This window comes from Rana temporaria, chromosome 4, assembly GCF_905171775.1.
Source record: "Rana temporaria chromosome 4, aRanTem1.1, whole genome shotgun sequence".
NCBI lineage: Eukaryota > Metazoa > Chordata > Amphibia > Anura > Ranidae > Rana > Rana temporaria.
The window spans coordinates 209,064,379-209,084,424 of NC_053492.1; the positions used below are offsets into that span (position 1 = coordinate 209,064,379).

The 20,046-nt window shown below is 40.9% G+C and overlaps 1 protein-coding gene across 1 annotated transcript in view; it reads left to right on the plus strand.

Moving 5' to 3' along the window:
- Nucleotides 1-20,046, plus strand: part of DLGAP2 (DLG associated protein 2) — a 197,465-nt gene that overhangs the window by 57,699 nt on the left and 119,720 nt on the right. Inside the window, exons 3-4 of the mRNA XM_040349803.1 lie at nt 7,871-8,024; nt 16,176-16,235. Coding sequence (XP_040205737.1) covers nt 7,871-8,024; nt 16,176-16,235 — 214 coding nt within the window. The remainder of the gene's footprint in view (nt 1-7,870; nt 8,025-16,175; nt 16,236-20,046) is intronic.

Below are 20,046 nucleotides of genomic sequence, written 5' to 3' on the forward strand. Positions count from 1 at the left end.
ATGTAAATTAATGGGATATTGGTGACATTAAGGTGATCAATCTCTCTAGATTTGAGCTACAGGAAAGACACATCGGGCTTCTCCAGAAGAGGCTCTCATTTCTCCTTTGAACGCTATGAATGAATTTGAGGTCTTTAAAGACCTTCAATTTTTTTTAAGAAAAGTGATTTTTAGATACTCAAGCCTGATGTTGAGGAGGTTCTCCTGAAAGATTTGGCAAATACCTTGATTCCTTAATTAAAGAAAGGGTTTTGAATCTCCCTTTTATGTCCAGGATATGAGAGGCATTCTGAAGACGATTTTGGACGTGGTTTTTCCAGAGGAGGTCCTCCTTGTGGGGGTGGACGTGGAACCGCTTTACAAGTCCATACCCCACAAGTGGGGCCTTCTGGCAGTTGCTCATTTTTGGGATATTCGTTATCCTGGAATGGGGGCCCAGAATGAGTTCCTCATGGAGCTGTTGGAGTATGTACTCATGAACAATTCTTTCCAGTTCAGACGTTTTTAGCAGCAAATCAGGGGTATGTGAATGGGTGCCCTTTTGGCATGGGCGTACGCCTGTTTGCCTCTTGGTCTGTGGGAGGAACAGTTGGTGTATGCTTCATTGTTGTATCATGCCTATGTTTCAGTTTGGGTACGATGCATCGATGATGTACTGGAAAAAGGGGGTGGAAATAAAGGCCGTCTACTGTGGCCACCCTCACTGCGCGTAGCTGGAGAATAAATGTGAACTATAGTGATATTAATAAAATAAATAAATAAATTATTAAATATACATGAGCTGCTGCTATAAAAGTATAAATTCAAAAAATTGTTAATATGCAAATACAGTGCTACCTAATGTGAAAAAGGTACCAAATGTGATATTAAACAGCGCTCACAAATTAATACGTGAAAAATGAAACAACATATATAATATTGGTACAGTGACACAGTGAAAAATATGTGAATAATCCACCCTCTAAGTGAGATAATATATACGTGTCCAAAATATGTGCCAAAATTGCACCAAAAATAACAGGTTGGCAAAAAAGTCCATTAACTGACTAGGTGAACATAAATAAAGTTCATAAGTGAAAAACAGAAGAAATTCCTTCACAATCTTCAGTGAGTGCTTTCACCACACCATAGTGACTACGTGCTTCCACCACCAGAAATGCAAACTCACCGCAACAAATGGCCTGACACTCTCGTGTTTAGGCACACAGGCTTTTTAACTGACCCACTCAGTTATTAATTGATGGAGCTCCTTCTTAGTAGAGTGGAGCATTCAGTTAAAAGGATGAAGATCCGATGCAAACAGAAAACTCCAAGATGACAGCCATATGCAATGAAGAGAGAGAGCACAATAGTGTGATATTGTAACACAACTTTTAATAACACACTAGAAATCTCCCAAAAGTAGCACTCACAAACATAATTCTTGTCAAAAGCAGTGAATGAAATCCAAAAATAGCACGGTGTACACACAAACGAAAATAATTTTTCTCCAAGTGAACTAGTGGTCACAGCGGACCAACGAATAGCCCAAGTTATTACTCACAGCCCTTATGCAGGTAGTACTGGAGCTGCTGCTCAGGTGATTAAGCTGGTAGCAAAAAAAATAGACCATTCCACGTCCAAACTAGCAGGTTAAGGTAGCGGTTGTGACTTTAGCAATCACACCCCGACATGTTTCATCAACTGATTTATTCATGGGGTTTGCTTACCATCTGTCTAATGCCGCTTTATGTAGTTGCCAGTGTCTCCACCTCACTCACGCATTGGTGCGCGCTCTCCATTGTTTACACAGCTGTAGCGTGTAAACAATGGAGAGCGCGCACCAATGCGTGAGTGAGGTGGAGACACTGGCAAGGAGGTAAAAACCATTATGAAAAAACTTTGCCATGTGCTAACATCTAATCTTCAATTAACGAAAATAGTGGCCCTTGTCCACTTATAGGGCCAATCATTTAATACACATTTGGTTAAATCTGAATTTGTTAAAAGTCCATCACAAAAACAGGTTGCCCAAAATGGTAGGCATGTATCCATGTGCTCGTGTGCCATTTTGTGGAGAAGACCAAGGTCTTTTCCAGTAAAGACAGGTCTAAACATTTTCACATTAAAAATGTCATCAATTGTTAACCACTTCCATACCGGGCCTATTTTGGCACTTCTCTCCTACATGCAAAAATCATATTTTTTTTGCTAGAAAATTACTCAGAACCCCCAAACATTATATATGTTTTTTAGCAGGCACCATAGGGAATAAAATGACGGTCATTGCAAATTTTTATCTTGCATGGTTTTTGCGCAATAATTTTTCAAGCGCCTTTTTTTGGGGGAAACGGTTTCATGAATTAAAAAATAACAAACAGTAAAGTTAGCCCAATTTTTTTGTATAATGTGAAAGATGAAGTTACGCCAAGTAAATAGATACCTAACATGTCACGCTTTAAAATTGCGCACACATGGAAGGGCGCCAAACTTCAGTACTTAAAAATCTCCATAGGTGTCGCAAATTTTTTTTTTACAAGTTACCAATTTAGAGTTACAGAGGAGGTCTAGTGCTAGAATTGTTGCTGGCGCACGCGGCGATACCTCACATGTGTGGTTTGAACGGTGTTTACATATGTGGGACTTGCGTGTGTGTTCGCTTCTGAGTGGGAGGTACCGGGGATAGGGGCGTTTAAAAAAATTTTTTTTTTTGTTTTTTTACTTAATTTATTTTATTTTTACACTTTTATTCCTATTACAAGGAATGTAAACATCCCTTGTAATAGGAATGGTTCGTGACAGGTACTCTTTATGGAGAGATGCGGGGTCAATAAGACCCCACATCTCTCCTCCAGGCTGGAAAGCATTAGAACGTGAAAAAAAATCACAGATCTAATGCTTTCAGCCGCGGTTGCGGCTGTGTTTACATTCCGGTACCCGGGCGTGACATCATAACATCCCGCCCGGGCCTCTGACGATCATTGAGATGACTGGTGACGTCCCCTTCCGCCGGAACTGCCGCTATGATCGTTCTTATGGTGCACAGGATCGTCGGCTAAAGAGATGGATATCTGAATGATGCCTGTAGCTGCAGGCATCTTTCAGATATCCCCACTGAAAGTCCAGGACGTCATATGACGTCCTTGGGCGGGAAGTGGTTAAACGAACAGGGTGCTCTATGTGATTGAATATCCTTGCCATATGTTGTATATTTTATGTTGGCAAGACAAAGAAACCTTTTGGGGTCTGCATTGGAGAACACCTTCATTCCGTTAAGAAGAAAAAAACAGCTAAAAAAAAATCAGGAAAAAAAGTTTAACCCAATGGCACTCCACAGGCAAATACACAGGGGTTGTGTAGATGGATTTCACACTAAAGGTTTTTTTTTGTTAAATTTATCATAAAAGAGAGATGACTTTGATAAAGTTCTTCTTCAAATGGAAAATAAGTGAATTTTTAACCTTGGTACACTCTCTCCAGGTGGACTGAACACTGAGTTGAATCTTGGAATTTTCTTTGATAAATTACCTTTCTCTGCCGATCAGGCCATTTGGAGCTTCATTAATATTTATCTCTTCACTTTCCTGCTAACATAGATGAACAATTAGTCACTACCATTTATGTTTTATCCTTTACCTTGGCTCTTTACAATAAGCTATAAGCTCATTTTGCTTTGGATGGAACATCTCTAGGTCTTTACCCTAATATATGGCCGACTGATCGTTTCCCTTCTATCTCATCCCCATACACCTTGTTTCAAGTTAATGAGGATTGATTACTATTCATTCTAATACATTTTGATTTAGCTGGGTTATGGCCTGAATTGCAGGGTCAACAGCCTATAAATTAGGAATGACAGGTGCCTTCTTTAAGTCCAGATGAAGTCAGCATTTACAAGTAGCAGGCAAAATGCATAGACTGAAGCTCTGTTACCACAGAGTCTGAGTCACTCATCATGACTTTTGACTAAGCCGTATGTGACATATGGCGGGTGGAACTTTACTGCACATGTGCAAATACACTTGTTGGAGTTGGAGCCATTACGAGTAACGCCAGCAGCATATCCACAGAATGGGACACCCTCCTTAATTGGAGATTGCCAGCCATCATCTAGCCTTTCCTTCGGTTACCAGCCATTTGACAACAAAGTTCATCACATTGAGCCTATTTTGGAGAGCACACATATGTATGCTCAGTTTATTTACTCACAGGTTGGCTATCTGGGCAACAGACTGGCTGGTTAAGAGCTCACAGAATATATAGCGTGTTTATTGTGCACTCTAGGACTGCTTTGATTTTAGTGTGCCCTACATATTTATTCTTTCCAGATGTGGAACTGTTCCTTGAACACTGGAATTTCATCTTATATACTCATAGGGAATCTTTGCAATTACTGTAATATGTATACAAGTGGCTGCACTGCAAGGACCTTAGCTCATTCCCCCAATTTTAAGCAGCAAGTTGTTTTCCTGCAGATACTATAGCTAATGTTACAAGTTACTTTAATTTCATTCATGCAGAACAACAACCTGCCTACACCGATTTTTGTCATTATTATTATTATTATTATTATTATACAGGATTTATATAGCACCAAAAGTTTACGCAGCACTTTACAATATAAAAAGGAGAAAATACAGTTATAATACAATAAAATACAAGAGGATTAAGAGAGCCCTGCTCAGAAGATCTTACAATCTAATAGGGTGGAGCTGGTGGTACAAAAGGTTGAAACTGTGAGGAATGAGCTGATGGAAGTGGTAAAAGATTAGTTGAAGACGTGATGGGCTTCCCTAAAGAGATGAGTTTTCAGGGATCGCCTGAAGGTAGCAAGAGTAGGGGATAGTCGGACAGGTTAAGGTAGCGAGTTCCAGAGGATGGAAGAGGCGCTGGAGAAATCCTGAAGATGAGCATGGGAGGAGAAGACAAGAGATATTGACAGTAGGAGGTCTTGAGAAGAGCAGAGAGGACGGTTTGGGATATGCTTGGAGACAAGATTGGTGATGTAGCTCGGGGCAGAGTTGTGGATGGCTTTGTCATCTCTATTTATGCTATTTTAACACAGCACATGTATCCGTCTATTATTGCCATTATTTAAAGTTATTCTATTTAATAGTTGTAGAGCGATTACCATTCAGTGGGTGCTCGTTGATGAAATCCCTTTGTCTTAAATTGCGATTTGTTATACATATTAAATTGCAATAGTATACTGCGCCATAGATTAAACAGCTGCCAACTCCACAATTTGACAAACATTGTGCATGATTATAGAAAGTTAAAAAGTGTTGCGTTATACATCTCATTGATGTACAGATGTACAGTGACTTATTCAGAAAGTGACATATATTGATCAAATTCAGACAAATGGTTTATCATACAATCCTATCCAGACTGAACCATTCACTTATGTATATAAATTATAGCCCATACATGACATCAAAAAGAAAAGAGAAAAATGTTCATAAAAAAAAAATCCAAAGTGTATCAAACTTCCATAATGATAGAAGAAAGCCTTTATATTCCTAAAATCACCACGGTGTGTAAGGTTGTATAGGTTCAAATGCGCTTACCGGATAGTGTGGACTCAAATGTTATTAACGTAGAGTCAGATGGGCATCTGAAGACTAAGCTCCCCCAGACTTTAAAACGGTGTAGCAGATCCACCATTCGTTCTAAAATCATTTACGGTAAACTTCTTCACTCAGTAGGTCAATTTTCCTAGAAGCAAAAAGAATCTCCACAGTGTAAAACCATTTATATCGAATTTATTAAAAAAATATTTCCCTTACATCCAACAGGAAGAAAACAGGCATGTCATCAGTGGCGGCTGGTGCTCAATTCTTTTGGGAGGGCGCAAAAAAAAAAAACGAAAACAAGAAAAAAACATCAATTGCAGCCTCACTGTGCCCATCAAACGCAGTTACTGTGCCCATAATTTGCCACCACTGTGCCCATCAAACGCAGCCACTGTGCCCATCAAACGCAGCCACTGTGCCCATCAATTGTCGCCACTATTTTTAGATTTCAGTTGGCAGGGACGCTTTAGGAGCGGTGTATACACCATTCCTACAGCACTGCAAAGATGTGGCTTGCATGACTTTCTTTAGCTACAGTGTGAAAGTCCCCAGGCTTTCACATTGGAGTGAGAGGAGAGACACTTTACAGGCGCTATTTTAGCACTATAGCGCCTGTAAAGCATCTCACTGTGAAAGCATCCTTAAGGTACGTGGGCCCATACCTAACTCGGCGTAATGGTGAAATAATTGAAATTCAGTCCCTAACTGATTTTGTGGATCTTTTTTCAGAGACACTTACAGTAACGTAAATTTATTTTATTGGGATTTTATGTGATGACCCAAGACAAAGTAGCACATAATTGAGAAGTGGAAGGAACATGATAAATGGTTTTCATTTTTTTTTTACAAATAAATATCTGAAAAGTGTGGTGTGCATCAAATAAATATCTGAAAAGTGTGGCGTGCATTTGTATTCAGCCCCCTTTACTCTAATACCCCTAACTGAAATCGAGTGGAATCTATCACCTTCAGAAGTCACCTAATTAGTCCACCTGTGTGCTGTTTAATCTCAGTAAAAATACAGCTGTTCTGTGAAGCCCTTAGAGGTCTGTTGGAGAACCTTAGTGAACAAGCAGAGCATTCATCAGAGAAGCAGCCAAGAGGCCCATGGTAACTTTGGAGGAACGGCAGGGATCCACAGCTCAGGTGGGAGAATCTGTCCACAGAACAACTATTAGTGTGGGCAGCAAGCTCACCTTATAGAGTTTGGGATACATTTATTATATACAGCACCTAGACATGGGTGTCAGGGGCAGCGCCAATACCCCTACCAATCTTTTCACATATTCACATGGTAGTCCTATATTAGGACTTACAACTAGGGGGGCAGCAGCTGTTTCTTCTCCATAGCGCGGGTACCTTCACATTTAACAAGACTTTGTTGCATAATCTCCTTACTGGGAATGACATGACTCCTCATACTTGCCTGGAGTAAAGCTAAGCTCCTTCCCCAGAAGTGGGCATTTTACAACTGCAATCCCTTTTCCAGGTTCTTATTATTCTTGGTGTAGTTGAAGTTGTTTCACTTCTCTGGATGTAATATGTGGCCTAGTGACTGCACGAATTCTGATTCCAGTATAGAATATTAGCTATGTTTTAGAGGTTTAGGAAAGATAGGACAAGACAATGGTGACTAGAGAACCAAATGAGCCTCTAATAATTTTGCCTTGTATATAGTAGCTTCCTTGCTTCTTTTCGTGCTGTGTACCCAGCCTTTTGTCACTTGGTTCATACAGTATACAAAAGGATTTAACTGATATCAGGATGGTATGAACATTTATAGGAAAAACAGAATCCGCACATTTATTTATATCAGCAACAAAAACAACTTTTCCTAACCAAATGATTTATCTCTATGGTACTTTACATACCTTTTGCTGGCCATGATTTTGACCCCTGGAAGTCAAATGACTTAATAAATGTATTATAAGCTGAAAGGAACATAAGCTGCTATTGTTTTTCAATGAAATTATACTAGCATTTGCATTAAAAAATATAGCTGTCAAGCAGGGTTATTAAGTGTGTGCAGTTCTACACACCTGAGCTCACACTGCTTTGTATACTAAACACGAAAATGCAATTTATCTTCCCTTTCTTGCCTTCCTAAACAATAAAGAAGAAAATTGCTGCTACAACTGTTTTCTGAGCTGAATACATAAATTAAATTTTCAGAGACTGTGCAGTCATATTTAGCAATGTATCTGATATAGATGTACTGAGACAAGAGGATTGATTAAAATAAAAATACTTTTTATACCTAAACTGGCCAATATTCTCATTAAGAATCTTCCAACACTGTCTTTTGTGTTTTGTAGCCAGAGTTACCTACAAGCAGCAAGTGAAATGCCTGCGGGACATGTCCTGGTCCTGGACCCATCAGGAAACTACAACTCTCCAAAATTTCGTTCAAGGAACCAGAGCTACATGAGAGCTGTCAGTACGCTTAGCCAGGCCAGCTGTGTCAGTCAGGTAGAGCACTGGCTATCTTTGCCCTATTATTAATATATATATATTGTGCTGTGTATGCAGGTCTCACACACTGAGTCAACGCGCTTGAGGTCAGTAATTTGTTTTAGCTTTCTTATGAATTTTACCAGCATATATGATCAAACAAAAAGAGTAGTTTAGCGGGAACATCACAACATCATAATGTAAATATGCAGCAGCACTACAGGTGGGCCTTAAAGCGTTTGTTACCCTAAAAAAAAAAAAAAAAAAATGGACCCTGTTCCTTTAAAGCATGTTATACAGCACAGTGCCTGTGCTGTGTAATTTGGCCTTTTCACTTGAAATACCTGGCTGATCCTGCCAGGTTCTGCCCTCCCTCCTGTAAACTGACCACGGTTTATTATGCCTGCTGAGCCCTGACAACATGGTCAGTTTATGTGTCTCTGTATCCTGCAGCTCTCCTGTCTCTCCTCTGTCCTCTGACTCCCATACCCCCTGCCTGTCTGCTCTGACAGAGTCAGTTTATAAAACAAATGCTGTCTATACCTGATTTCAGAGTGCTGCCTGGCACTCACGTGGTGGGCTAGCTCTCTCCTACTCGCCACCTCTCATCCTGACTGAAGTCAGCAGGAGAATCTCGGCCTCTCCCACTCTCGCTGTCAGATCGAGAGGGAGAGAAGCGACGCTCTGAAATCAGGTATAGACAGTATTTGTTTTAATAAAACACAGAGACAGGAGCACTTGGCATAACAAGACACATAGGAATATATAAAATGGCACAGTGGGTTAACAACCACTTAACGCCCAGAGGACACATATATGCATTGCTATGTTGTCATGGACAGCTTATGGTCAACAACTGATTAACAGGAGTTGGTTGGAAGGACTCTTACAAGAATACAGTGAACAGGAGTCCCTTCTATTGGTCTCTGGCATGATCCTGGCAAGGGGTTAAAATCTAATTAAAAGAGCATTCAACCAACGGGTAATAGGGCAGCTGATGGGCGAATCTTATGTTATCAAAATCTCTCTATTTTGTATGTGAATGCTGATTGGTGTATCTTGTTGAATTTAAAAATGATGCATGACTCTTATGTAATGGGCAAATTGTGTTGTATTTCACTCCTAATGGGTGAATTTTTTCAAATGTTGATGGATGAATCCTATTTAGAAATGATGGGCGGCTAGGACAAATGATCCTATAAAATGATGGATAAAGTCCATAAAATACAGATGAACAAATACCTATCAAACATTAGGTGTGACAAATTAGCAGCCTTTTAACCACTTGCCTATTGGGCACTATCACCCCCTTCCTGTCCAGGCCAATTTTCATCTTTCAGCTCTGATGGGGTGTACTTACTTCTGTGAGATACTGTATGAAGAGTGAACCTTCAATCTAAATCTGATGGCTGCAGTAGCAGCCATCAGCTTGTGAGTGTTTTGTAGAGCCATCTCTCAGCTTCAAAGTGAAAGTGATGTGGCAGCTTCGTAGCTGCCGATCACAGCCAGAAGTGCGGTGCCCCCCCCTCCCGCGGGAAATTCCCGCAAACCCCCATAGCCCTACACACCTGCATAAACGCGAGCCCAGGGTGTGTACGTGCATGTAAACCACAGTCGCACCATACATTTGACATATCACTGCGAACATTAGAGTGAGGACAATAATTCTAGCACAAGAACTACTAGTAAACTGATGAGCTGTAAAGGCTTTTAAAGCATCACCTATTGGGAATTTTGGGCACCAGCATTTTTGGAGATATCGCGGGTGCGCGCAATTTTAAGCCATGGAATATTTGGTATCTTTTTACTCTATTCAACCTCATCTTTTAGATTTTAACCAAAAATGGGTATTATATGGTGTGGTTTTGCACTAAAATGTATTTTATTATATTCCTGAAAATTTGCATTTAATAAACAGTTGTGCAAATATCATGTGAAGTAAAAATGTGCAACTATTACCTTTTTATTCTACAGGGCCACCGCTTTCATAAAATATATAATGTTCTGGGGGTTTAATTAATTTTATTGACAAAAATTAAGATTTTTACATGTATGTGGAAAATGAACAAAATTGCTCTGGAGCCAAACTGATTAATACATTCTCTGCATTAGGGTCAACAAACTTCCACTAGCTGCTGCTCGTCTTCAGTGCCATTGCTTTCACTTCCTGGTCTTACAGGTTTCTGCTGCTGTCTGTCAAATCCTGTGAGGAGAGAGTGGAGGGCATGGCCAAACCATGCTGTGTGTGTGTCTTATAGGTACCCCCACAGCAGCCGGCTTGTTGAGGGGGCACTTGTAAGAAGATGGAGGGATAATGCCAGTAGGGGGACTCCAGAAGTGGGGGTAAGGTCTGATTAGTGCAATACAATATCCTTGCAAAGAGCAGGCAAATATACCATCTTTTTTTTATTTAAGGGAAAAAGTGAGCCCCCATTTATAGCTCTCAACTATGAACTCAGAAACCTTCAGTTCCACAGCGATCAGCTCTGCACCTGCCCCAATCCACAGCTCTTACCTCTGCACTAAGATCCCCATTCATAACACACATCTACACCAAGCCCACATCCCCATCCACAACACTCATATATGCACCTACCCTGTTTCCCCAAAAATAAGACCTACCCTGAAAATAAGACCTAGTGCTATTTTCCAGGAAGGCTGCAATATAAGCCCTACCCCGAAAATAAGCCCTAGTTAAAAATGCTTGTAAAATCCTATAATCCACTATATTACAGTAGTTTATAATGTACAATGTGTGTGTTTCTGTGATATAATTGTGGGGAAGAGAGGCTGCGGCGGGTAACGGAAGTGCAGAGCGCGCTATATGTATTTGGCACAATTATATTACAGAAATGCACACATTGTACATTATATAATACTGTAATAGAGTGGATTATAGGATTGTACAAGCATTTTAACTCAGTTCACACTGGGGATTCCTGGCAGGGAGGGAGAGAAGACCTACCCTGAAAATAAGCCCTACTGTGTCTTTTGTTGGCATAATTAATATAAGACCCGGGCTTATTTTCGGGGAAACACGGTAGCACTGCCCCACCCGCAACTCTGCATTCTTCAAAAACTTCTCCAATGGAAGGCTCACAACTTGGCTTCCAGTGTAAGGATGCTTGACTTCATTAATGTGCTGCTGCCTACATTTTTTATTTATAGGCTAGGGCAGTGATGGCGAACCTTTTTGAGCCCGAGTGCCCAAACCGCGACACAAAAACAATTTATTTATTTCAAAGTGCCAACATGGAATAAATCTACCAGCGGCTCTGTACATAGGATAGGTCTGATCATCCCTCTGAATGAGCCATAAGGGACCAAAAACCTTACCATTGTGCCCAGATAAAAAACCTTTGTGCTTTTTCAAATACAGGGATCGGATGGATGCATTGTGCTCAGAATACAGGGATTGGATGGTTGTATTGTGCTCAGAATACAGGGATCGGATGGATGCATTGTGCTCAGAATACAGGGATCATATGGATGCATTGTGCTCAGAATACATTGATTGGATGGATGCATTGTGTTTAGAATACAGGGATCATATGGATGCACTGCGCTCAGAATACAGGGATGGGATGGATCAGAGATGGGATTCTCAGAATACAGGGATGGGATGGATCAGAGATGGGATTCTCAGAATACAGGGATGGGATTCTCAGAATACAGGGATGGGATGGATCAGAGATGGGATTCTCAGAATACAGGGATGGGATGGATCAGAGATGGGATTCTCAGAATACAGGGATGGGATTCTCAGAATACAGGGATGGGATGGATCAGAGATGGGATTCTCAGAATACAGGGATGGGATGCTCAGAATACAGGGATGGGATGGATCAGAGATGGGATGCTCAGAATACAGGGATGGGATGGATCAGGGATGGGATTCTCAGAATACAGGGATGGGATGGTTCAGGGATGGGATTATCCGAATACAGGGATGGGATGGATCAGGGATGGGATTTTCAGAATACAGGGATGGGATGCTCAGAATACAGGGCCCTTTCCAACAATGCAGTGTCCTCTGCCCCCTTCACATCCCCCCACATACACAGCAGTGTCCTCTGCCCCCTTCACATCCCCCCAACATACACAGCAGTGTCCTCTGCGAGCCCCCATCTCTCCCTCCCTCACCCATAGCACTGTCCTACCTGTGTATGTGTTCAGCCAAAGTCCTCCATATTGCCATGCTTCAGTGCTGGAGGCCCGGCCTGTACAGGAAGCTGCTCTCCTATTGGCTGCCTAAGTCCAGGAAGGGAGGATCATTCTTCTCTTCCTGGCTATTCAGAGGCATTGTGCGCTGCTTACAGCAGACACTCCCTCTCTGTGTTATTTCCATTGGGCTGCTTGTATGCAGGGAGGGCTATACACACATCTGCCGTCCCACTGCCCGATCGCATTAATGATAGAAAAGGAGTCGGCTACTCCACGCCTGCATGAGTGAAAGTAACTGCATTGCTGGGGGATTCCCTCCCCTATTCTGGGAGCCTGCTGAGTGCCCACAGAGAGGGCTTGGCATGCCAGATGTGGCACGCGTGCCACAGGTTCGCCATCACTGGGCTAGGGTGTGTTTTAACAAAGTTGTATTGCTCGTTTGCAGTGTAGTTTGCAGAGAGTTTTCAGAGATTGCAAAGCTGTGTTGTGCTCGTTGTTATGAGAGCATATATGACAATTCACATACAGTATATGTATTAAAACTGTATTTAGCGGTTTGTTTGGAACTCAACTTTAAAAAGCGGAATTTGCTGTAGCTTACTGTATATAAATTCTACTCTGGGCCTTTTAAACTTTACTAAGTAGATGATGAATTAGCATTATTGGTTTATTGCAATGTTTAGCAGACTATAGCTAACTATGAGTGAGTGAGTGAGTGAGTGAGTGAGTGAGTGAGAAACTTATATAGCAAACTGAATCGCCTCATTCATAACTTGTCATGTCTAAATACTAAATATGTAATTTCTGTTTGTCAAAATGGGGCATTTAGAATGACACTTAGGAACCTACAAGGCCAGTGGCGGCTGGTGCTCAAAATTTTTGGGGGGGCGCAAACAAATGAAAAAAAAGAAAAAAGACAATTGCAGCCTCACTGTGCCCATCAAAGGCAGCCACTGTGCCCATCAAAGGCAGTCACTGTGCCCATCAAATGCAGCCACTGTGCCATGCCATCAATTGTCGCCACTGTGCCATCAATTGTCGCCACTGTGCCATCAATTGTCGCCACTGTGCCATCAATTGTCGCCACTGTGCCATGCCAGACGCAGTCACTGTGCCATCAAACGCAGCCACTGTGCCATGCCATTAAACGCAGCCACTGTGCCATGCCATCAAATGCAGCCACTGTGCCATCAACTGTCGCCACTGTGCCATCAATTGTCACCACTGTGCCCATCAAGTGTCACCACTGTGCCATGCCAAACGCAGCCACTGTGCCAACAAATGCAGCCACTGTGCCATGCCATCAATTGTTACCACTGTGCCCACATCAATTGTCGCCACTGTGCCCACATCAATTGTCGCCACTGTGCCCACATCAATTGTAGCCACTGTGCCCACATCAATTGTGCCCACATCAATTGTCCCCACTGTGCCCACATCAATTGTCCCCACTGTGCCCACATCAATTGTAGCCACTGTTCCCTCAACAATTGTCGCCACTGTGCCCTGTTAAATGCTGCCAGTCAGATTGCCCCCCCCCCGCCTGGCACTTACCTTTCTGGGGTTAGCCAACCTCCTTCCATGGTCCCTCGATGTCTTCTGCCACCCTCGATGACGCTTCAGCCAATCGGGTTACCGATAACCAGAATAGGTGAACCTGATTGGCTGAGACGGCCGTCAGTCTTATCCAAGGGACGCAGCCCCCGTACGTTCCGAGGATAAGACATCCGGGAGCTGAAGGGCTGTACTCGGAAAGCCACTGGCTCTAATAGGCACTTCCGCACAGCCAACCAGCTGCCGTTATTCAGTTAGCCGGCGCCCTATGTCCGGCTATCTGCATATACCAGCGGCAGCTGGCCACAATAACATACATTCACACAATGCATGAATGTACAGTATGTTATTTGTGCGGTGCTGCAGAACGACATTTTAATGACTATAGGAGGGGGGGTGGAGCCCGGGCACCCCCTATGGACGGGCCGCCACTGTACAAGGCCTTTGTCAAAATTACATTAAGACACAGAACTTTAAGGCTGGGTTCACACTGTCTTTGCATGCGGCTCGCAGGAGGGGGTCTGGTGCATCCCTGTTCTCTATTTCAGGGATAAATCAGGCCCGAATTATTGCCTGAATTCAGACCTAAATAGAGCCAAAGATGCACAGGGCTCCAGTGCATTTCTCTCCGCAGCCACCATGGTGATGTGTGAATTGGCTCCATTGAGTCAGGTGCGGTGATGGTAAAGCGGTTTACCGTTGGAATTGCGGCGGTATTCGGCCGCTAGCAGTGCAATTTTCCTTGGGAAGGAGCGGTGGAGGAGTAAACACACCGCTCCTTCACCGCTTCAAAGATGCGGCTAGCAGGACTTTTGGATCGGTCCTGCTAGCCCAAAGGCTTTCACACTGGAGAAACAGGTCGGTTTGCAGGCACTATTTTTAGTGCAATAGCTCCTGCAAACCGCCCCAGTGTGAAAGTGGCCTAAGGAGGATAAAACAAATATACGTGTAAACAAAAAATATGAATAAATAGAGAGAGCGGAAACTGGGAAGAGATGAAATTTAGTGCTGATACAAGTCCAATTCCCACTGGTTTAACCCATGAGTTGATCTAGTGTTTAATCTAAAAATCCACCATGCCACACTCCCCAGTAACCTTCTGTACCTGTCCCCTCCTCTTGGTGAGTGAGACAGCCTTTCTATCAGTGGTGGGCCATCCATTAGCAACTGCACCGCTAAGTGCACTTCCAAGTGCACTTGTAGTGCAAAGTGGATTTTTCTTTCGTATATAACCCCCCATAGTGTCATTATGTTAAGATGTCACTGGCTGTATGTAGTATAAATATCTCCTAAACAGTGAAAGTTTAGAAGATATGTACACTACCTATAGGTAAAAGTCAGCAAGGTAAATTTACTTCCACTTTAAGGTACGTGTAGTGCAACCCACATATTGTAGGCTGCACAAAGTAAAAGTAATTAGGTAAACTACAAAACTTACCACAGTTAACATGCTGTTGTATAGTAAACTCTTCTCCTGTAGCAACAAACATTTTACCCAACATGCTTAAATAATAGTACCTACAAGTCTGTGTTACATGGGGAACTCCCAGGGTATGATAGCCAGGTGGGTTTATTGATCCTCAGCTAGAACATGTTAGTTAACATTAGAGTGAACACGGACACTAAAAGGAGAGCACAGAGATATAGATCTTGATCTTCTGCCTTTAGCTGCTGAGCTTCCAAGGGTACCTAGAGGAAGGATTACCAGTATGCATTCCTCACTTTCTAGAACACTGGTCTAATAGTCTAACCCAACCTTGCTTTCTATGCCAGTGCTGCCTATAACCACTACTCTGGGACTAATATGTGATGCTTGATATTGAACCAATCACATGTAGCATTAATATAAACACATTATTTTTTTAATAATGAAAGCACCACTATAAAAAACAAAAAAGTTCAATGTGGTCAAACAGCGCTGAAAAATTGGTTATAACTGTCCAATTTCAATAAAATTATCTTATTTTATTGAAATTGGACAGTTATAACTAATTTTTCAGCGCTGTTTGACCACATTGAACTTTTTTGTTTTTTATAGTGGTGCTTTCATTATTATGTTTTGATGCATACGTCTTTTTGATAGTATGTTTTAAATAGCTGCTTTCACACAATATTTGCCTGTTTTTATTATAATTTGGTAAATATTAATATATCCACATTAGTCTAACTACTTAGAGGTTATTTGTCAGACCATTAACCTCTGGGTGATTGATTCATTTGTCAACATATCATTTGTGGCTGTGCATCCTGGCGCTGAGGTGTGCCACTAGGCCTAGTGTGGCATTGTTTTAACATTATTTTTTTAGGGGATTTAAAAAAAAAAATCTTGATCATCAAAGAATCGCCAAAGAAGTGAATATTCTGGAACAATGGACCTTAAAAAAAAAAAAAACTGTGCATGTTAATCTTCAATGGCAACTAACAAAATATGTTTTCTTCTTATTTTTACAGGATTTCCTCATTGAAAGTCTTCAAGAATGCTTTACCTCAAAGGATTATCCTGAGCTCAAGGTGGCAGTACCCTGTATATTCCCAGGCTAGGAGAAATCTTTAATTCACTGTTTTCAAATCTAGAGCATCACCTGTGTTCATTTTCTGCAGCTGTGATGATCTTATTTCACTGCTGTGTGAAAGCAGCGTAGCCTATTGCACATCTCTCTGAGGCAATGACTACATACATCATACTAAAATACACTGCTAATTCTGAACAATGCAATTATTGCAAATAATGCCTCCAACGTCTAATTTTTCTAAAAGTACAATTTTGATCAGGATCCAAAAATACAATTTATAAAGGAAATGGATATAAAATGTTCACTTTACACAACTAGTCTTGTTCTACCATTACATTAAGTGTTATCAAAATGTTTTAAGGCAAGATTGTGCCACATTCATTGTGCATCAATGTAAAATGGAGGCCAGATTTGATGGACCTCAAATTTTTTGTTAATTATTTAGTATTTGCATTCATTGTTGTAACAGCATGCTCGGATAGAGCGCTTGGTGTTTTGCAATGACAGAATTCTGTGTATGAAGTATGCATCACAGCCAGTCCCCTATCATCGTTCCATATTACATTGTTCCTCCCTCTGTTTCATCCACTGTATGGTGCAAAGCTTACAACTTTATTTGTGCTAAATGTTTTTCATTGTACACACATTCATAAAAGTGTTTGGTTTGTGCAGCCTCCGTCCTCTGAGTGTGATGATGCCAGGGTTGTTCAGTGGGATTCCTGAAGGCTCAGTTGCCAATGAAACCACAGATCCATGTTCCCTTATAATACCTCTACAGATTGTTCACATGGCTACAGGGGCAATGGAGGGAAACATGTGGAGAAGGCATGTTATGGATTCCAGTATTTTGTGTATGTACCACCAGTGTTGCCAACCTACCAGATTGAAATTTACTGGCACGACACCCGAAATTTACTGGCGCAGCCACATTTTTACTGGCATTTCACAAAAGTTACCCAATTAAACTGTTAGGTGCACATTTCAGTATTTAAGCTACAAACAAGTACACTAGGCAAATAGCAATGTGATTTAAGGTATATATTAAAGGTAAAAAAACATATTTTTGTTATTTTCTAATATAATAAGGGCAAATTATTTAGTCACATCACTCCCTGCCTCCATCCCCCTCTGCCACCAACACCCCCTGCCTTCACCCCCCTCTGCAGTGCCACAATCTCCCCCTGCCTCCAATCTTCTTCTGTCTCCAATCTCCCTCTGTCTCCAATCTCTCCCTGCCTCCAATCTCCCCCAGGCCCCCTGCCTCCAATCACCCCCTGCCTCCATCGTCCCCTGCCTCCATCCCCCTCTGCGGTGCCACCAACAACCCCTGTCTCCATCCCCCACCCTCTGCGGTGCCGCCATCCCCCTCTGCGGTGCCACCACAGCCACCATCACCCCTTGCCTCCAATCTCCATGTGCAGTTCCAAGCCAAATCGATCTCAGCTATTTTTACTGGCACATTCTCCGCAACCACAGACATTTACCAACGGGTGGAAAAAGTGCCCGTTTTTACGAACTGTCTGTTACAATACGGACGGTTGGCAACACTGTGCACCACCAGGTTTCTACCCTGCAGTGCCCCAATTAACCATGTAAATGGCTTGTAAATTTATCATAGTGGACAATAGCACCCTGCAGGTCAATCAGAAGGGACAGCACAGGACAAATGCAGTTGTGCCTGATAATGGCAAATATTTTTGCATCCTTCAAAATTGCCTTCCTGATTTTGAAGATTTTGTAATCTTTAGTCTTTTCAACCAATATATAAGTAAAAAAATAAATAAAAATGGTGTAAAAGATAATGTTTTAACCAAAACAGATGTATAGTGCTCCAAATCAACCAAACAGCAATTGCCTTATACAAGTCTCATAGTAAGATACCATATATAATGTTTTTATACTGATCAGTAGAAAATCTTCCTAAGAGAGTCAATAATGTACTTTATTAGTACATTTATTAAATGCAATATACAGATTTGACCTGTAGTAAGTACTTTATTTATTGCTATATCAGCTGAACACGTTTCCCTTGACATGAAAACAGACCAAATCTTGAATTCTATTAACATAGTGCTAGTAATCATTTATATAAGAATTCTTCTTCTCTGGGAGTGCTATGACATAACAACTGCCATCTTGTGGACTCTGATGGAATGAAAAAGGGAATAGCATCAATTCAAATTTTTATTGAAACATCTTCAAAGAAATATAATTGCATATCAGCCATAATGAATTTGGCTATTCAACTGTAAAGAAAATAAAGGCCTGCATGGCAACTTGCCATTTCAGGAGTCAGTGAATCAGTTTAATGTAAAGGTTTATTGATCATTTATGTCTATTCCCTTATTCTTTCATGGATTGTGACTTCATATCAGATGCATTTGTTTTGCTTATTTCTCTTTTAGTACAGAGCCTGTTATGATGAATGTGTTTTCTACGTATATTATTGATTGCAGTATAATTCACATGTTAATATTGTGTTTGATTAAAGAATGCACCCATTTACTACTGCAGTTGATTGTGTTGTAGAATGGCACACATTGTATTCTAGTGTCAGAGTTCTTTAGTTTTTTTTTTTTTTATAATTTTATTTTTTCAAATTAGGCCTTGCATGCAAAAATTATATTCCAACACTTTAATATAAACTCACAGTTTGTAAATTAAATTCAACGTTTAAAAAAAAAAAAAAAACATTGTTATGTTCTGAAGCCAAATCCCTGGCCCTGTGCAGTCCATCTTGCCCTTGTTCTGAAGAAAACAAAAGCCAAATAGATAGCTGAGAGTTTCTGGTATACTAAGCCCCGTACACACAATCAGAATTTTCGATGGAAAAAGTCAGACGGACTTTTTCCATCGGAAATTCCGACCGTGTGTATGCCCCATCGGAGTAGTTCCATCGCAAATTCCGATGAATTTCATCGGAATTTAGATAGAGAACATGTTCTCTTTTACTCCGATGGAATTCCGTGGGAATTCTGATGTGATTTTGGTCGGACAAAGGTCCGATCGTGTGTACGGGGATTAATATGATATGTGATGTCAGTCTCCCTTCTCCACAGAAATGTATCAGACTTCAAAGCCACATTACAATTAAAACAAAGATTAAAACAGATTACAAGGATTAAATGTCCTATAAAGCAGTGCTGTTCATTCCAGAATGTAACTATAATAAGTAGAATGGGGTATAATTTGGGGATATCTATTTTTTTGTTGTGAGCACAACGCAAGACCTAAAAGATTTTTTATATCCAGGTTTTATCTTAAATTTTCTCAATGCATCGCTACTGACTGACTAATATTAAAAAGTTACGCATCTGCCACTAATGTGTGTGACTTGTCGATTTTGCTTTATGTGATTCTTATAGGCTATATTGTTTTGTTTTTTTTAAACTGATTGTCCCCTACCTATTACATTATATAATATGTATTTTATTATATGTAGTAAAATACTGCAATAGTAGCCATCCCCTGTTTTTTTTTTTCCCTGCCGTGCACTATATTTTCTATTCTAATAATAATACCTAATTCATAATTGTTGTACAGTGACTTTTGTGTTTAAATCCTGTACACCTTATATGTATGTTTTGAAATGGGGAAATTCTGATTTGAGATTTCTTAAAACATTTCTTTGGCTTATCACATAAATAACAAACCATTTCTCCCTAAAAATAGATAATTCACTGACAGTGATTGACAGGCATCTTTCATTTTTTCATCAGTAGTCAGCATATTTAAGGACCTTGTCCCTAAAGCAAGGTCTCCTGTTCCCTTAGTGATAACATTTGTATTCACTTACTTCATTCTTCTTT